A 13821-nucleotide genomic window follows, 5' to 3' on the forward strand; every position below is an offset into this window, starting at 1 on the left:
CTTAGAACATATAGAAGAACCTATAGCGAACATTTTATCGAGATGTGCAGTTCTCTGGTACTGTGGATAAATATCACAACTTTGTGGTTATATAAGAAAAAAAAATCCCATTTTTCAGATATGTATAATATATACAATTAATTTTTTTCATAAAAAAGTTAATTCTGATATATATTTTTAACATTTTTGTAGCTAAATAATCTAAGAGATTTTAATATAAAAGGTTTCTAAAAGTTTTAAAACAATGTCGGTAAACTCGTATTCTATTTCTTTAAACTTTCATCTTTAACTGTTAATCTTTCAAAGGGCAAATTGAATAAAGTGAGATTGGACAGAAAAGCCACACTTCAAACAACTACGATGGTCTTCGTATTGATAGACAGATTGAGCAATACTTTATCTTTCTAGTTAAATGACTTTTATATCCGATGCATGCAGGCATGGAAGCTCCTAGTTAGAAACAGACACAAACAGAAAAAAAATCTTAGTAATCGAGGCAGTACATGTTATAGAGTAGATCAAGACAACACATGTTATGTGGTAGTCGAGCTTACTGAAGTTCTTCTAGATGTACTTTTCAAAATTTTTAATGTCTGCTGAGAAATAAGAAAGCAATCCTCTAACATAAAACCTTTGGGTAGTTTTTGTCTTTTCAGCCATTGTTTTGCTTTTATTTCAATCAACGCCCATTCATCGCGATGCTCGTTACAATAGATATGTAGCCAATTTAGTGCGATTGTTGTAGCCCAGACGCTTTCGTATACGTCACTGACCGGGTATAAATTCTCGTAATATTTACTCCCCTTTTTCAATACTGGATCTGCAAACGGGCAACTTTCCCGTAAGTGAGAAAAGTTTATTGCTAACACTTCGGCGAATAGGTGAGTCAAACTCCAGTTACCGTCTGAGATCATCAAGTCAACCATTTTCATGTAGAGTGTTTTGTCTTGGTATTTTGTTTGACTTGAGAAATTGTACGTGGACAAATTCTTGTTGTCTATTTTTTGCTGACTGTAGTAGGGTCGCTTTAGCGTAAGCTTGGTGTGCCATATTGTACTATCGGTACCGCTTTTTTCGCTATTGATCTCATATAAAGGTTGCTTGTCATGGAGATTTAACGCATCCACTGAGCGACGTAGATCATTATTAATGACAAATGGTTTGCGAGATAATGACGAGCAAAAACTACGGAAGATAGCAAAAATTCAATATTAAACAATGCTAAAAAAAGGTAGATGACCTTAAAAATTCGCAAATTATTCGGACGCTAATTAAATTTTCGAATTCTATTTTTCGTTGGGTATTTTTATTTATTTGATAAAAAAGTGTTTTATAAAATCCTTAATTGTGGCGATGTAACTTGCGCGAAATTTCCCCCCTCCTTATGGACTGTTTGTACAGAACTTGATGCAAACTCAATGTGAAATGCTATGTATTGTGAGATTTAATTTATTGATGTAATGTTGTATCTGCCACTCACTGTTTAAATCCATCCATCTAATTTACCATGTCACTGTCGTACACGTTTTTATATAAAAGAATCAGTCAAATCTGACCTGAGGCTGGCTATTCTTATTGTACGAACCTTTTGTCGTTCTTATTTAGTTTTTAATGGCAAACACACAACTTTCAAATTTAACCTCAAATTTCTTCGAGATTGATGTTTTAAATAAAAAATGGGTACTTTGTTGCTAGTAGAATTCTGTTGATGAACAATCAAGCCAAATTGAGTTTTTTTGTAGTTATTGTAGAAAAAAGTAAATGATCACAAGTAAAATCAGTTATTGGTAACTTGAAAGACAAGTGCAAGAGAATTCACATCATGTTCTACTTTTATGGCAATTTATTTAGCCTTGAGTTGTTCTCATTTTTTTTTAAAATAATGATTTAAACTTGAATCTGTTAAAATTTTGTTCTAATGTTTTTGCTGAATCTGAGGCTCCTGTTTTTATAAATTGTGTTTTAAAAAAACCTGTAGTTTTTTCATTCTCTTATTAAAATTGAAAGAACTTCCATCTTTTATTACCTAAGTTTGTGTTCGTTGTACTTCAGAACACTCAGTATTTCATTCTCTTTTGATTTGTCGTCAATGGTAACCACCGCTGTATATTTCGACATGATGTGTGCTGAACTGCTGACGTCACTAATCAAATTTTTGACGTAATTCCGACCACTGTTAACTAACATTTCATCCTGATCCATTTGGATTTCCAGATCTCGTATGATTGATTTTGCCGCTAGTTGATGCACGGTTGTTTCTGAAGGCGTGCTTTGTTTTGATTCACTGAAAACCAACTGGAACGGTATGATTCGCTTGAATGATCGTTTGCCAAATTGACCAGACAAGTAAATTAACGCATGACTGGGTAACAAGTGCAGATTGTCAACGTCACCGATTTCTGATTGGCCGATCTCAAACATTGATGAGGTACTTATTGTACGAGAATTCTCAATTCGCGGCCGATTTCGAATGTATCTTTGTCTCGATCTACCATACTTCTTACTCGATTCGCTTTTTCCCACATTCGTTGAGGGTGCTTCGCTTTGTGGCCATGTTGTGGAGACTAATACGGTTTCTCTTTGTTCTGAGTCCTTGCTTAGTTCAGTTTTGCTGGAGTTTTTAGTGTCGAAGTTTTCATCAAATCGTTTAATTTTTTCTTTTATTTTTAAATTCTTGTCTACTTTAAAATTAGTTTCACCTGATCTTTCTGTCACTGCAGTTGTTAGGGTTTTGACTTTGTCTATTATAGCATTCCACATGAATCGCGGTCGTATTTTCTTTTTATGTTGTTTTGTCTCGCTGATCGGTTTTTTACTTAAGTCTGGAATGCTTGCGAAATTTTGTGAGCGAGTTGGTTGCTTTGTGTCGACATTTTTCAAGCGATTTTCAGAGTCCACCCAATGCGTGTTTGTAGCTTCGTTAGCTTCTTGCTCGAAGTATCCGCTCGAGGATTTGGAAAACTGCCCACTCTTTTTGTGAGATATACAGTGCTCATCTTCCATGTCGCTTGTTCTTGGCTCAGATAGAGACCGATGTCCTATGCCACTGTCTCTGTGAGTTTCTTTCCATATAATTTTCTCTGACAAACATTTCCTCTGCTCCTGGTCTATTGTAGGCCAATTGCAATTAGTCATCTCCTCTTGTAGTCTCAACCAATCATCCAACTTGTGTCTTTTCTCTGTTGTTATGCTTTCCAATAGGCGCTCGATGACATCTTCATTTGACTGATCGAGTAAATGTGTGTTAGCATGCTCGTCGATAAGTGCTTGCGTTAACTTCTTTCTTGCTTTGAATTCTCTTTCCTTGTAAATTTTTTCGTTTGACGCTGACATGTTGGTATATCTGTCTTTCGTGTGATCACTGAACGTGAAGGTAACTGGGTCGTCGCTGTGCTTGGGTACATGTGGTGACCTAGCCTCGACGCTTCTGCACGAACTCAGTCTTGTTGGGTACCCTGGGAAAGCTAAGTGACTCCCGCTGCTCATATTTGAGCCTTGCGAATTCGAACTTCCTATACTCTCTCCTCCATCACTGCTTTTTTTCCGGCGATTGGTATGATATTTTGAGTAAAGCCTATCCACATCGTTGCTGTCAAAGGTCTCTTTTTTGTCGTTTACCAAATCAACCGCATTGTTTTCGGGAAACTTTGAAACTTTCCATGACTGCACCCTATCTAAGGAAGAACGTTTATTCCATCCAATTCTATGTTCTAACCGCGATACTTCTTCCTCAGTGAGGAAGACCTCGTTTTCATTTTCTTGCGTAGGAAGTTCGATGTGTTCTCTTAAGAAGCTTTGTGATATGTTGTTATTCCCTGGGGTGTTCTCTTCGGTCGTCTCATTGGTTAATAAATCATGGCTGGAGCATTGTTTTTCGACAAGTTCTTCAAACGGGTCGAAGTCATCGAACCAGAACTCTTTAACTGAACTCATCGAGCCACTAGGTTTTTCTCGATTATTTAATTCTGCTTCTTTATTCGCAAGTATGGCGTACAAGTTCATACGATCTCCAAGATATAAACACGATAGGTTTTCCGGCGTGTAAATAACGTCGTAAGCGTCGGGTAGAATCCAGGCTACTTTTAGGTTTGTAATAGCCGGCTGAATAGCTCTTTCAAGACATTCAATCACCTAAAGGTAAAGAGAAAAGAGGATATTGGTATGTTGTTGTGCTTTGATCGTTGCATTGTCCTATTACATCTGTTTATAATAAAATAAAATATTCAAAAGTAAAAATAAGTTTAAAAGACAAAAAATATATATAAAACTCTAGTGGGTGGAACCCGACACCCTGGGCGCAGGCTATTTTTTAAATGGAAACGTTTCCAAGACCAGACAAGTAATATCTCGGTATATTGAAACGATGAGAGCAGGTGTTCTATTTGGAGTATGCATACCTATACGGAATTAAACTACATGTCTGCTTCGTACAGGTATAGGTGAATAAATCAGGAGGAATACGGTGTTGAACTGGGTTTTAACCGTCGAGAAAACTTAGTTAACTAGGCTGGCAGAAGAAGAATAATGTGATGAATGAGTCGGAAAGAGTTCTTTGCGTTCTAAGGCAAACAGGAGAGAAGTAAAAGTATAAATCCTTCTTCACTTTTACATTTACAGTTGGATGGCTCTGTTAATCCAGTTTTTTTTAACATGTCTGAAACTAGTTAATAAAGCTTTATAAACACGATCTCTATTTGCGCTACTATCTAAACATTTTTTCTATAGTGAATTTGAAATAAACTTTCCCTTTTTACCTATCGTGTAAATCTTTTGGCACTCTGACAGCTATTACTACCTGTATTACTAATAACTAATATTTTAAACTTGAATATTTGCCCTGCGTACCAGGGCCAATCTTCTAGGTCCCCTGGATCTTCGACCCCACTTTCTTGTATTCCGCGCAAAGTAAGTTGCATTCACTAACCTTTTTGTGTGGTCGCTCTCCTTCACTGATGTTGTAGTGTTGTCCCTTGGTTACCGTTGCAATGCTTTCCAATGTTCTTTTTTTGTTTGACGAGCCGAAGTGGAATGTAAAACATCTAATGTAAGAAAATATATTAATAAAAGTGTTAGAATGAATGGATGAATGAGTGAATGAGTAAAGGAGTGTGCGAGTGAGTGAATGAGTGGATGAGTAAAATGATTGTGCGAGTGAGTAAATGAGTGGATGAATCGATGTGTAAATAGATCGAAAACAATTGATAGCAGTGCGAAGTGTACTGCATGTTCCGTGGAGAGGAGATCCATTTGTTTGGTTGTCGAATTTGTCTGCTCGGGATAAATTATTTCTTATCTAATCAGAGTAGAGATTTACAGATCTTTTATTGGTGCCAGTTATTGTATGTCTCGTTATATATTTGCCTAAGAGAATAGTATAAATATATGAAAGATAGTGATAAAAAATTTCACATCAAAAATGTCCCCACGATCTAAAATTATGTATCCTTAGAAATTAATTTTAGGCGTTCTTTTCTGACTTGCGAGGGAGAGTAAGTTGGGAAGACAGTAGTACTTCTGTCAGATATCAAATTTGGTTGAAAATTTGGTTCACGTATGGAAAAAGCAGTTTAAAACAAAAAAAATCTATGTTTCACCTCGCTATGTGATGCTTCCTCGAAACTTGCTCACTCAACTCATTTGAGTTGTTTATATTTCCGCTAGTCAAGATAAAAACTTGTCGGGGGATACTTCTCGCGTCCTCTTGTTGATACAGCCACGTGAACGCTTCCAATAGTGACGCGTTGTGATCGTGTGCTTTCAAAGAGCTTAGGAAAGCTAGTGCATTGTCTACATTTTCTTGCGAGTACTTTTGGCTTGTTGTGAAAAGAGTGTCATATGAAGAGGTCAGTACTAACAGATTAAAAAAGCAATTTGACGGCAGACATTTCAAAAGCAGCATGCATGATTCTAAAAATTGATTGGCTGAAGTGGCGTTAAGCGATGTACTAAAGTTTATCATGAGAATGAATTCACCAACTTGATTGGTGGAATTATCATGGAGTTCTTTTTCAAAGTTTGATATGTCAGGTGAATAGCTTAGCATGAGGATCGGATTGCTCATAATGTTACTGATGGGATTTTTTTCATTTTGTTTTTGATCCTCCGTCTTGGGTTCTTCTATGATAATATACGGCTCTCTTGGACGACATAGAAACATTAAAAGCTCAAAAATCGAATCTGTGGATGCAAAGTCATCGGGCAAAGAGACACGTAATTTGGAACCTGTTTGTGACAAGGGCGGTGCATCCACTTGTATTTGATGAGTGTTTGATTGCACCCCACATAATAAGCAGGGCGCTTCGATTAGAATTTCTAATTGAAAACTATAGCCAAGTGTGGATACAGCCTTATACGGCTCGTCGTTCCTGTCGTTTTCATATGTTGTTACTTTTGGCGAAAACGTTTGCGGCAATGTGTATCGCAGTGCATCTCCATAAAACAACACTCCCACTTCACAAACTGTAGTAACTTGTATCTCCACAATAATCCAAGGTGGAATTTTGCCTATTGACACATTGAATATCCCATCATGCATCTCTTCATCTCTGTGTAGTATCGTTTTCTCAATCAAATCTGAAGTGTGCTTGATGTCAGCAAAAATGTAATGCCCTTCTACAACAGCTTCAAACTCTGCTACAATGTGTGTGTGCTCCAGCGGAAACACAAACAATCCTTCGATCTCTTTCCTGTGGTCGTTGTAGTACGTCAAGAAGGCTGTCGTGCGGGCCGTGAATCCTTTAATCTCAGTGAAGACGGAAGACGATCTAAGAGGTAGTGACTTCTTTGTTTGTCGGTTAAGCAAGCCAGACATATCGAGTGTAATTTGCAAGCTGTATTATCATATGAAAACGCTGACATCAGCACTTCGCGCAGTCATAAATTTGAATAAAACTTCCAGTCACTGTCATAGAAATGCATTTTTTTCATATCGTGAAAAAGTTCTGAGATGTAAAGCTTTTGTTTTCTTTTCGACAGGAGATAGCGAGTGTATGTGAAATCACTATTACCAATTGCGTTCTTCATTTTCTTTTTCCATTTTGGTTGATTGTTAAAGTTACTTTCTTTGTTATTCTTTGTTATTTTTCAAAGTATTTATTCTTGATATGGCACCAAGAGAATAAGTTATAATTTTTTCCTGTACTCACACACGAGAAAGGAGATGCTATTTTCTTTTTTCATTAAGAGATAAAAGGAAAGAAATGGATTAGCCAATCGTTCCTTTATAATTCCGAAATTCCTAGCTGCAATTTCCTGTATCAATAAGGGGGCTAAGATAGATAGATATTTCCTCACTGTCCTATTTCTTTTTTTGTGGGATAAAAAAATGAGACTGTTATTTTTTTATGATTATGATTTTTATTTATAACAAATAATTTTGGGAAAAAATAATAATAAACAGAGAATGTAAATAATCCCTTCTCACCTGGAAAAATATCGCGTTACCCCCCTGATTTAATGGCTTTTAAAGCAGCTGCTATTTGTGATTGTAAATTTTCGAATTTGTTCTTATTGTGACGAAGTCTTGAATATATTAATGAGAGAAATGAAAGAAAAACAGAATATTTTTAAAATGAAGAGAAAACAAATTTTTTTTATTTTGAAAGCAGCTGGGATATGTTCTTCTTTTAGGTTTTTTTTGTTCAGGCGGATGTTGTGTAGATTGCAGAAAGATAAATTTCTTTCGCGCGATATTAACATAACTCGATATGATTGGAGAATTATTACGTCATCCATACTTTGTTATAAAATTTTAAAAGATCCCTGGGTCATTTTATATCCAGTTTGTAAAATCTGAGAGCTTCAAAGGTTTTGGCACGTCAAATAATTTATCATTTTGCTATTAACTGTTTTGGTGGAAGCGAAAAAAAGAAAATGAAAAAAACAAACACAATATTTTTTAATACTTTTTTATAGTTTTTTTTTACAGAAGCGAAAAGAAAGAAAATTAAGAGAATTTTTTTTGGCCGATATTCTTTAATAGTTTTTTATGCACGTTAAAAAAACGCATTGAATGACAAAAAGTCCCAAATTTTTTATTTTACATTCTTTAAATGTTTTTAAAACGAGTGAGCATGTTTGTTAAAAGGGTTTTAAAACTTTAGCAAATATAAAATAAGAAAAATATTAATTGGTAGAAAAGAAAAAATAATTCGTAAAATGCAAATCAATTTTTTAAAATTTTTCACAACCTACACTTGATACACTTAGATACCAAACCTCCTACAAAAGAATAGCGAATTTCATTTTGGTCTTTATTTATTTATTTATTTATTTATTTATTGTCAGCCTGAAATATTTTTCATTTGTTTCTATACTAGGAGCTTTTTTTTGTTTAAAAGTTGATTTACGTTTTGCGATCCAATTCATCAAAATACAAATTTTGAAGAATCTCAATATTTGATTCGGCGATTATTTCTGTCTTGAAAGATTATGTTTCCAATGAACGTGGCGTATTTTTAAGACAAATAAGAATCAGTAAAAATTTGATCATTTTCCAGTGTTATTGTTTTTGTGAAATTATTTCAATAAGAAGTGTAACAATTTTCAAGTGATATCTAGATAATTTTTACCAGGTTCTAAATGCAGAGTGTGAAAAAATTAATGGTAACAAGGATTGTACGGAACGGGGTAAAAGTTGCTGAAATTTCTCAATATACTCATTTTTTCCCCTTAATTTTTATCATTTATAGTGCTTTGTTTCTGCGTCAACGCATTGTGACCTTGAACGTATGTTAAGCAGAAATGTACTTTATTCCCACTCGCCCATTGTAAAAATAAACATTGAAATTAAAAGTTAAAAAAGCTCTTTCTAATTTTGATTGATTAACTAGATGTTTCTCTCTTATTTGATTGGTTAATTAATAACGTGTTAGATTTACATTTGATTTAGATGATCAAGAGTTTCTTATTATCACTGGGCCCAACATGGGTGGAAAGTCTACCTATATCCGACAGGTATATTTAATTGCGTAGACATATTGCTTTGCTCGTTTGACATAGCACTGTGCGCATGTTTTTATAAGAATAGCAAAATTCTAACCAGGCTGGCTATTGTTCTTAACAATAGACTTATTATTTATAACCTGAAATTTCCCGTTTTTTGGCTTTTTTTTTCTTCCTGAGAACAAAATCCACAAAAATGATTTCTATTGGTGGTTTTTGTAGCTAAATCAAATTTTGTTTAATAGTTGCGAAATGTAAACATTATTTTTGTTTTAAATTTAGGTTGGTCTTATCACTCTAATGGCGCAAATAGGTAGTTTTGTACCATGTGATCAAGCTGAAATAAGCATAGTGGATAGTATTTTAGCTCGAGTTGGTGCTGGCGATAGTCAGTTGAAAGGAGTATCTACATTCATGTCGGAAATGTTGGAGACAGCCTCCATATTGAGGGTATGTAGTTTTTTGTAATGTTTTAGGTACACACGAGGTTCACTTTGAGTCTCGTTGTGACGACTTGACATCCACGAGCTGAAATACTCGTGGTGTTCAAATAATAAGTCTTTTGGACAAACAGGAATATATATGTAAGCTGTCTTTAGAACAAGAATAACACGTCTTTTTTTATGAAATACTATATTTAAAAGAGAAAAGAGTATGAGCGCAAAACTTCATCTAGTTGAATTTGGTGACCTTGAAAACCTTAAAATCAGACTGGGGCGCAACTGAATCGACAAAAAATACAAAGAAGTCTGTAAAGGATCTCCGGTTATGGGTAAATTCCCAAACCCCCTCCCCCTGTCCCCTTTTGTCTCCAGTTTTGCTACCCCTTCTCCCCCTACCCCAAGGTGCAGACGTACTTTATGGATGACCCCTTAGTATCAATTATTCTCCCGAGAAGAACTTTAAACCTTGAATTATAAATACTTTAAAAATCATTTTGTCTAGTTATGATACATTGCCTCTTACTTTTCGCAGCTTTTTGAAAATAAATTAGGGAAAGAAATTATTGCTTTTAGAAATTTTGCGGAAGGCGTTATCGCGAATTTGAGTTCATTTCGCAAAATTAAAATAAAGCTGTCACGTCGCGAAAATATCTTTCGCGAAATTTAAGTAAAATTAGCAACTCACGAAAATATATTCCTCGAATTTTTTTTTCAAAATAAGAAGTGTTGTAATTAATACATATAAAAAACAAGGCTTTTGTTGATACATAACATCAATCAACAAAAGTCCTTTAGATTTTCTCAAAATTAACAATGCGAGAGATTTGAAGTAGTCTCAGCCCCCTCAAAAGTGTTATATTTGCTTAAATCGCTAAAATAACCTACGTGAAATCTGCCTTCTATTAAAAAAATCGAGGAAAATATTTTCCACTTAATTATTTTTTCCGTCTCGATTCGCGAAAATATCTTTTGCACGGATCATGATTTTTAGAAACACAAGTCGCGGAAATATATTAAGAGAAAATTTCTGTTCGGAAAAATTTGCTCCTTTTAGGTAATTAACTCCGCGTAGATTTAAAGGCCCGCCACTTTTTTTCATTACTTTTTGCGTAGTTGGTTTTTTTTTGTGCTTCGGAATCCTATAATAAAAGACCTTGAAAATCATCCCAAAAATATCGAAAAAAACACTGAAATTGGTAAACATGCTTTAGTCTAGGTTACGTTACTTAAATATTTGCAGTCGTAAAAACGTCTTGTTTTACATAATTTGCTGTTCTACTATTTCGACAGAAGAATTGTTGTTTTACTTCGTCTTTTTCACATTATTTTTGTTTACGTTGTCAATACATAGGCTGCTACAAAAGATTCGTTAATTATTATCGACGAACTTGGACGCGGTACATCCACCTATGATGGATTTGGTTTGGCATGGGCAATTTCAGAGTAAGCGAGTTGACTTTTTTTATCTTTGCGGGTTAGAGAACCAATTTGCACTTTAAATTTGTTGTTGCTGGCGGCTCTTTGTTTTTGTTTGTTTGTTTGCTTTTTTGTTTGTTTGTTTTACAAATTTTTTTTAAAAATATATATTTCTTTTTGCATACATCAGGCACATTTCGACGAGCATTAAGTCATTCTGCGTGTTTGCGACTCATTTTCACGAGTTGACATCACTTGCTGATGAAATATCAACAGTACGCAATTTCCATGTCACCGCTTTAACATCGAAAGAACAATTAACTCTATTGTATAAAGTTAAACCTGGTGTGTGTGACCAAAGCTTTGGTATACATGTCGCGGAAATAGCTCATTTCCCGAAACACGTGGTCGACTTTGCTAAAGAAAAGGCTAAGGAATTAGAGGACTTCCAAGTGTTATCTAATGACAAGGAGTGTGACCAGTGTGAGTTATGATTTTAGTGTGTCAGTGTGATACGAAATTAACTTATTGAAAGCATTGTGGGATTGTGTAACAATCAAACTTTCCCTGATCGTGTTATTTAGATGAAAGAGATAAGATCTTGTGGTTGTTTCTATGTTTCGAACAAAAATACCTTGAAGTAAATAATGCTTTATATATTTCCCCCTAAAATATATGTGAGTTTGTGTGAAATCAATGGAGTGCTTACATTTTTCACGAGATATTTACGCCACAAATGAACAGCAGATAAACTTACGTTTAAACACGCTGGAACAAGTTTGAAATTTTGTAAACACCGACTATATGGATTTTTTATTCGTTTTAGACAACGAAGCATTGTCCGGCGAACCAGATGCTAAGAAACGTCGCTCTGAGAAAAAGGTATAAGTGGATGGGGAAAAAATTAAATTGTTTTTATTAAGCTTTTGTCACGAGAAAAGCAGTCTTGTGAAACAAATCGAAATCTACCCCTGCTGTTCCAATCTGCACGTATATTAATTTTACCATGGAGGTTTTTTATACCTCCATAATTTTATCAAGTGAATAAAAAGAATAACATCGCGGAGAATAAATACCATGAAAATTGTTTCATTTTCTTGCTTCACAAAATTGAATCTTACCACATATCGAAATTCTTAATTACGCAAATTTAGTTTAAATAAATTAAGAACTAAAATTTTCGGCGGAAAAACTTTCGGACACAATTTTTTATTTTAGCGGAAAAATTTTGAACAGGATTTATAAAGTCAAAAAATGTATGGGTGAGTTTTCTGAACGAATTTTAACTAAATATCAAAAGCAATGATTACGGCAAATGACACAAAAAGAAGGGTAGAAGCATTTAAAGTGTACATATATTCAATCAAGATCTAAAAAAAGGTCTTTAGGGTTACAGATAGAGCCTCAGACAAATGTGAAAATAACGAAAATAATAATGATTTTCTGATTACCCTATATATAATTTTTATGCACTTGTCCTTTAAAAAAATTTAGAAAAACCAACATTTTCGGACGAATTTTTTTTGGCAGACAAATTTCGGACGAAAAAATTTTCGGACAAAAAAAAAATTCGAAAGTTTTTCCATCCGATAATTTTCGTTTCTAATGTAGAGCAAAAAGAAGAATCTTGTGAAGAAAATGTAGTTTGATTAATGAAGCTTGAACATGAGCGCCATGAAATGACATCGTTTATATATGTAATCTTGATTAATAAACGAACGAATCTTTCATTAAATGCTAATAACATGATTGCTCAGCACGTTTTTGTATGACCGTATATTTTGTATTTGTTATTTTGTATTTTATTTTTTTATTTTTATTAGGAAGGAGATGAGATAATCAGAAAATTTGTAGAAAAATTACGTTCCTTACATGAAGCTAAACTTAACGATGACGAACTGGTGAAGAGTGTAACTGCGATAAAAGAGGAAGTGTTAGCATGTGGAAACCAATACGTGATTGACATACTAAACAAGTAAACTCTAGTGGAAACCAGGTCTTGACTTTTTTCAAGCTTGTAATAATCGAACAATGGTGTATTTACGCCGACTTTGAAAGAGCGGATTGCATTAACTATTCTTAAGAAACACATAAGAAATGTCCTAAGCTTGGTTGGACGTGATGTAAATGTTTTGGTAAAAAAGAAGTATTTTTTATAGTGTGTTGATGCTGGATTGGACAAAAATAAGAGTTGTACACGCATTTTTTTAAAAAGAAACCAGTTTATAAGAAACTAGAGGCTAGAGCTTTCAAAAAATCAGAAACCTGTACAGGATATTTTTTTTTGAGTATAAGTCAATTAAGAAACTTGTGAAACTAAATTTTCCATAAAATAATATTTTTTTAAACGAAACAAGTCGATGGTAAGTTCATTCGATATCATGTTGTAGTATCATCACCTTTTTAAACTGTATAATCGCACGGTTTTCCAATCCTTGTTTTCATCCGATAGAACAATGGTAACAATAGTGGGGACAAGGTTATTGGATGCAATTTGAGTTTAAGAAAGCAAATAAACATGCAGTATTAAAATTTTCACAAAATTACCAAACTGCCAGTACCAGAGCCTTTCAATGGTTTCTTTAAAAAAATACGTGTAGTTATTTATTAGCAAACATAATTTTTGTTAGTGTCATTTTATTATGTTACGTAAAATTGAGTTTCATTTTAATTCAATACTTCAGTTTTTTGACTCCTTCAATTTAAATCGTGTTTTCAGCGGACATATTAGTTTACAGCGAAATTACGAAATTAAAAAATATTGCTGTTTTGTTATATTTTTATTCTATTTTTTTTCTTTAATTTAAAAATGTTATTGCAACGAAAGTGCCTCCATTTTTTTCTTGCGCATCTCGAATATATCTGGATTGACTTTTTTCCGATACTGATGTTAATTTTTTTACATCGCTACGTCAAATTGTTGTCGAGTGTAAAATTAAGGAGTTTTGGTTTAATAAAGTTTAACCGTGGATGTTAAAGATTGAAAAACCTTTTATCAGCTAGCTTGAAACGTACTAGT

The 13821-nt window shown here is 34.0% G+C and overlaps 2 protein-coding genes across 2 annotated transcripts in view; one reads left to right on the forward strand and one right to left on the reverse strand.

Moving 5' to 3' along the window:
• Positions 1-13780, forward strand: part of LOC130645640 (DNA mismatch repair protein Msh2-like) — a 35402-nt gene extending 21622 nt beyond the window's left edge. The window contains exons 21-26 of the mRNA XM_057451690.1: positions 8891-8955; positions 9226-9393; positions 10738-10829; positions 10993-11285; positions 11629-11684; positions 12626-13780. Of these exons, the coding sequence (XP_057307673.1) occupies positions 8891-8955; positions 9226-9393; positions 10738-10829; positions 10993-11285; positions 11629-11684; positions 12626-12781 (830 nt within the window). The 3' untranslated portion in view covers positions 12782-13780. The remainder of the gene's footprint in view (positions 1-8890; positions 8956-9225; positions 9394-10737; positions 10830-10992; positions 11286-11628; positions 11685-12625) is intronic.
• LOC130645639 (uncharacterized) lies at positions 169-7172 on the reverse strand. The gene is made up of 4 exons (XM_057451689.1): positions 5595-7172; positions 4925-5039; positions 2027-4131; positions 169-1185 (listed from the first exon to the last, which is right to left on the reverse strand). Exons 1-4 carry the CDS (start codon positions 6809-6811, stop codon positions 534-536), a joined length of 4089 nt encoding a protein of 1362 aa, XP_057307672.1. The 5' UTR covers positions 6812-7172; the 3' UTR covers positions 169-533.
• Positions 13781-13821: the final 41 nt, after the last annotated feature.

The sequence above is a fragment of the Hydractinia symbiolongicarpus genome, chromosome 5 (assembly GCF_029227915.1).
Source record: "Hydractinia symbiolongicarpus strain clone_291-10 chromosome 5, HSymV2.1, whole genome shotgun sequence".
In the NCBI taxonomy this organism is placed as follows: domain Eukaryota; kingdom Metazoa; phylum Cnidaria; class Hydrozoa; order Anthoathecata; family Hydractiniidae; genus Hydractinia; species Hydractinia symbiolongicarpus.

Coding starts and splice junctions, on each gene's coding strand:
- LOC130645639 (XM_057451689.1), bottom strand. CDS start 6,811: ATGTCTGGCTTGCTTAACCGACAAACAAAGAAGTCACTACCTCTTAGA. Junction 5,040..5,594: donor AGGAAGCATCACATAGCGAG/GTGAAACATAGA, acceptor TTCTTACATTAG/ATGTTTTACATTCCACTTCG. Junction 1,186..2,026: donor TACAACGAACACAAACTTAG/GTAATAAAAGAT, acceptor TATCTTCCGTAG/TTTTTGCTCGTCATTATCTC.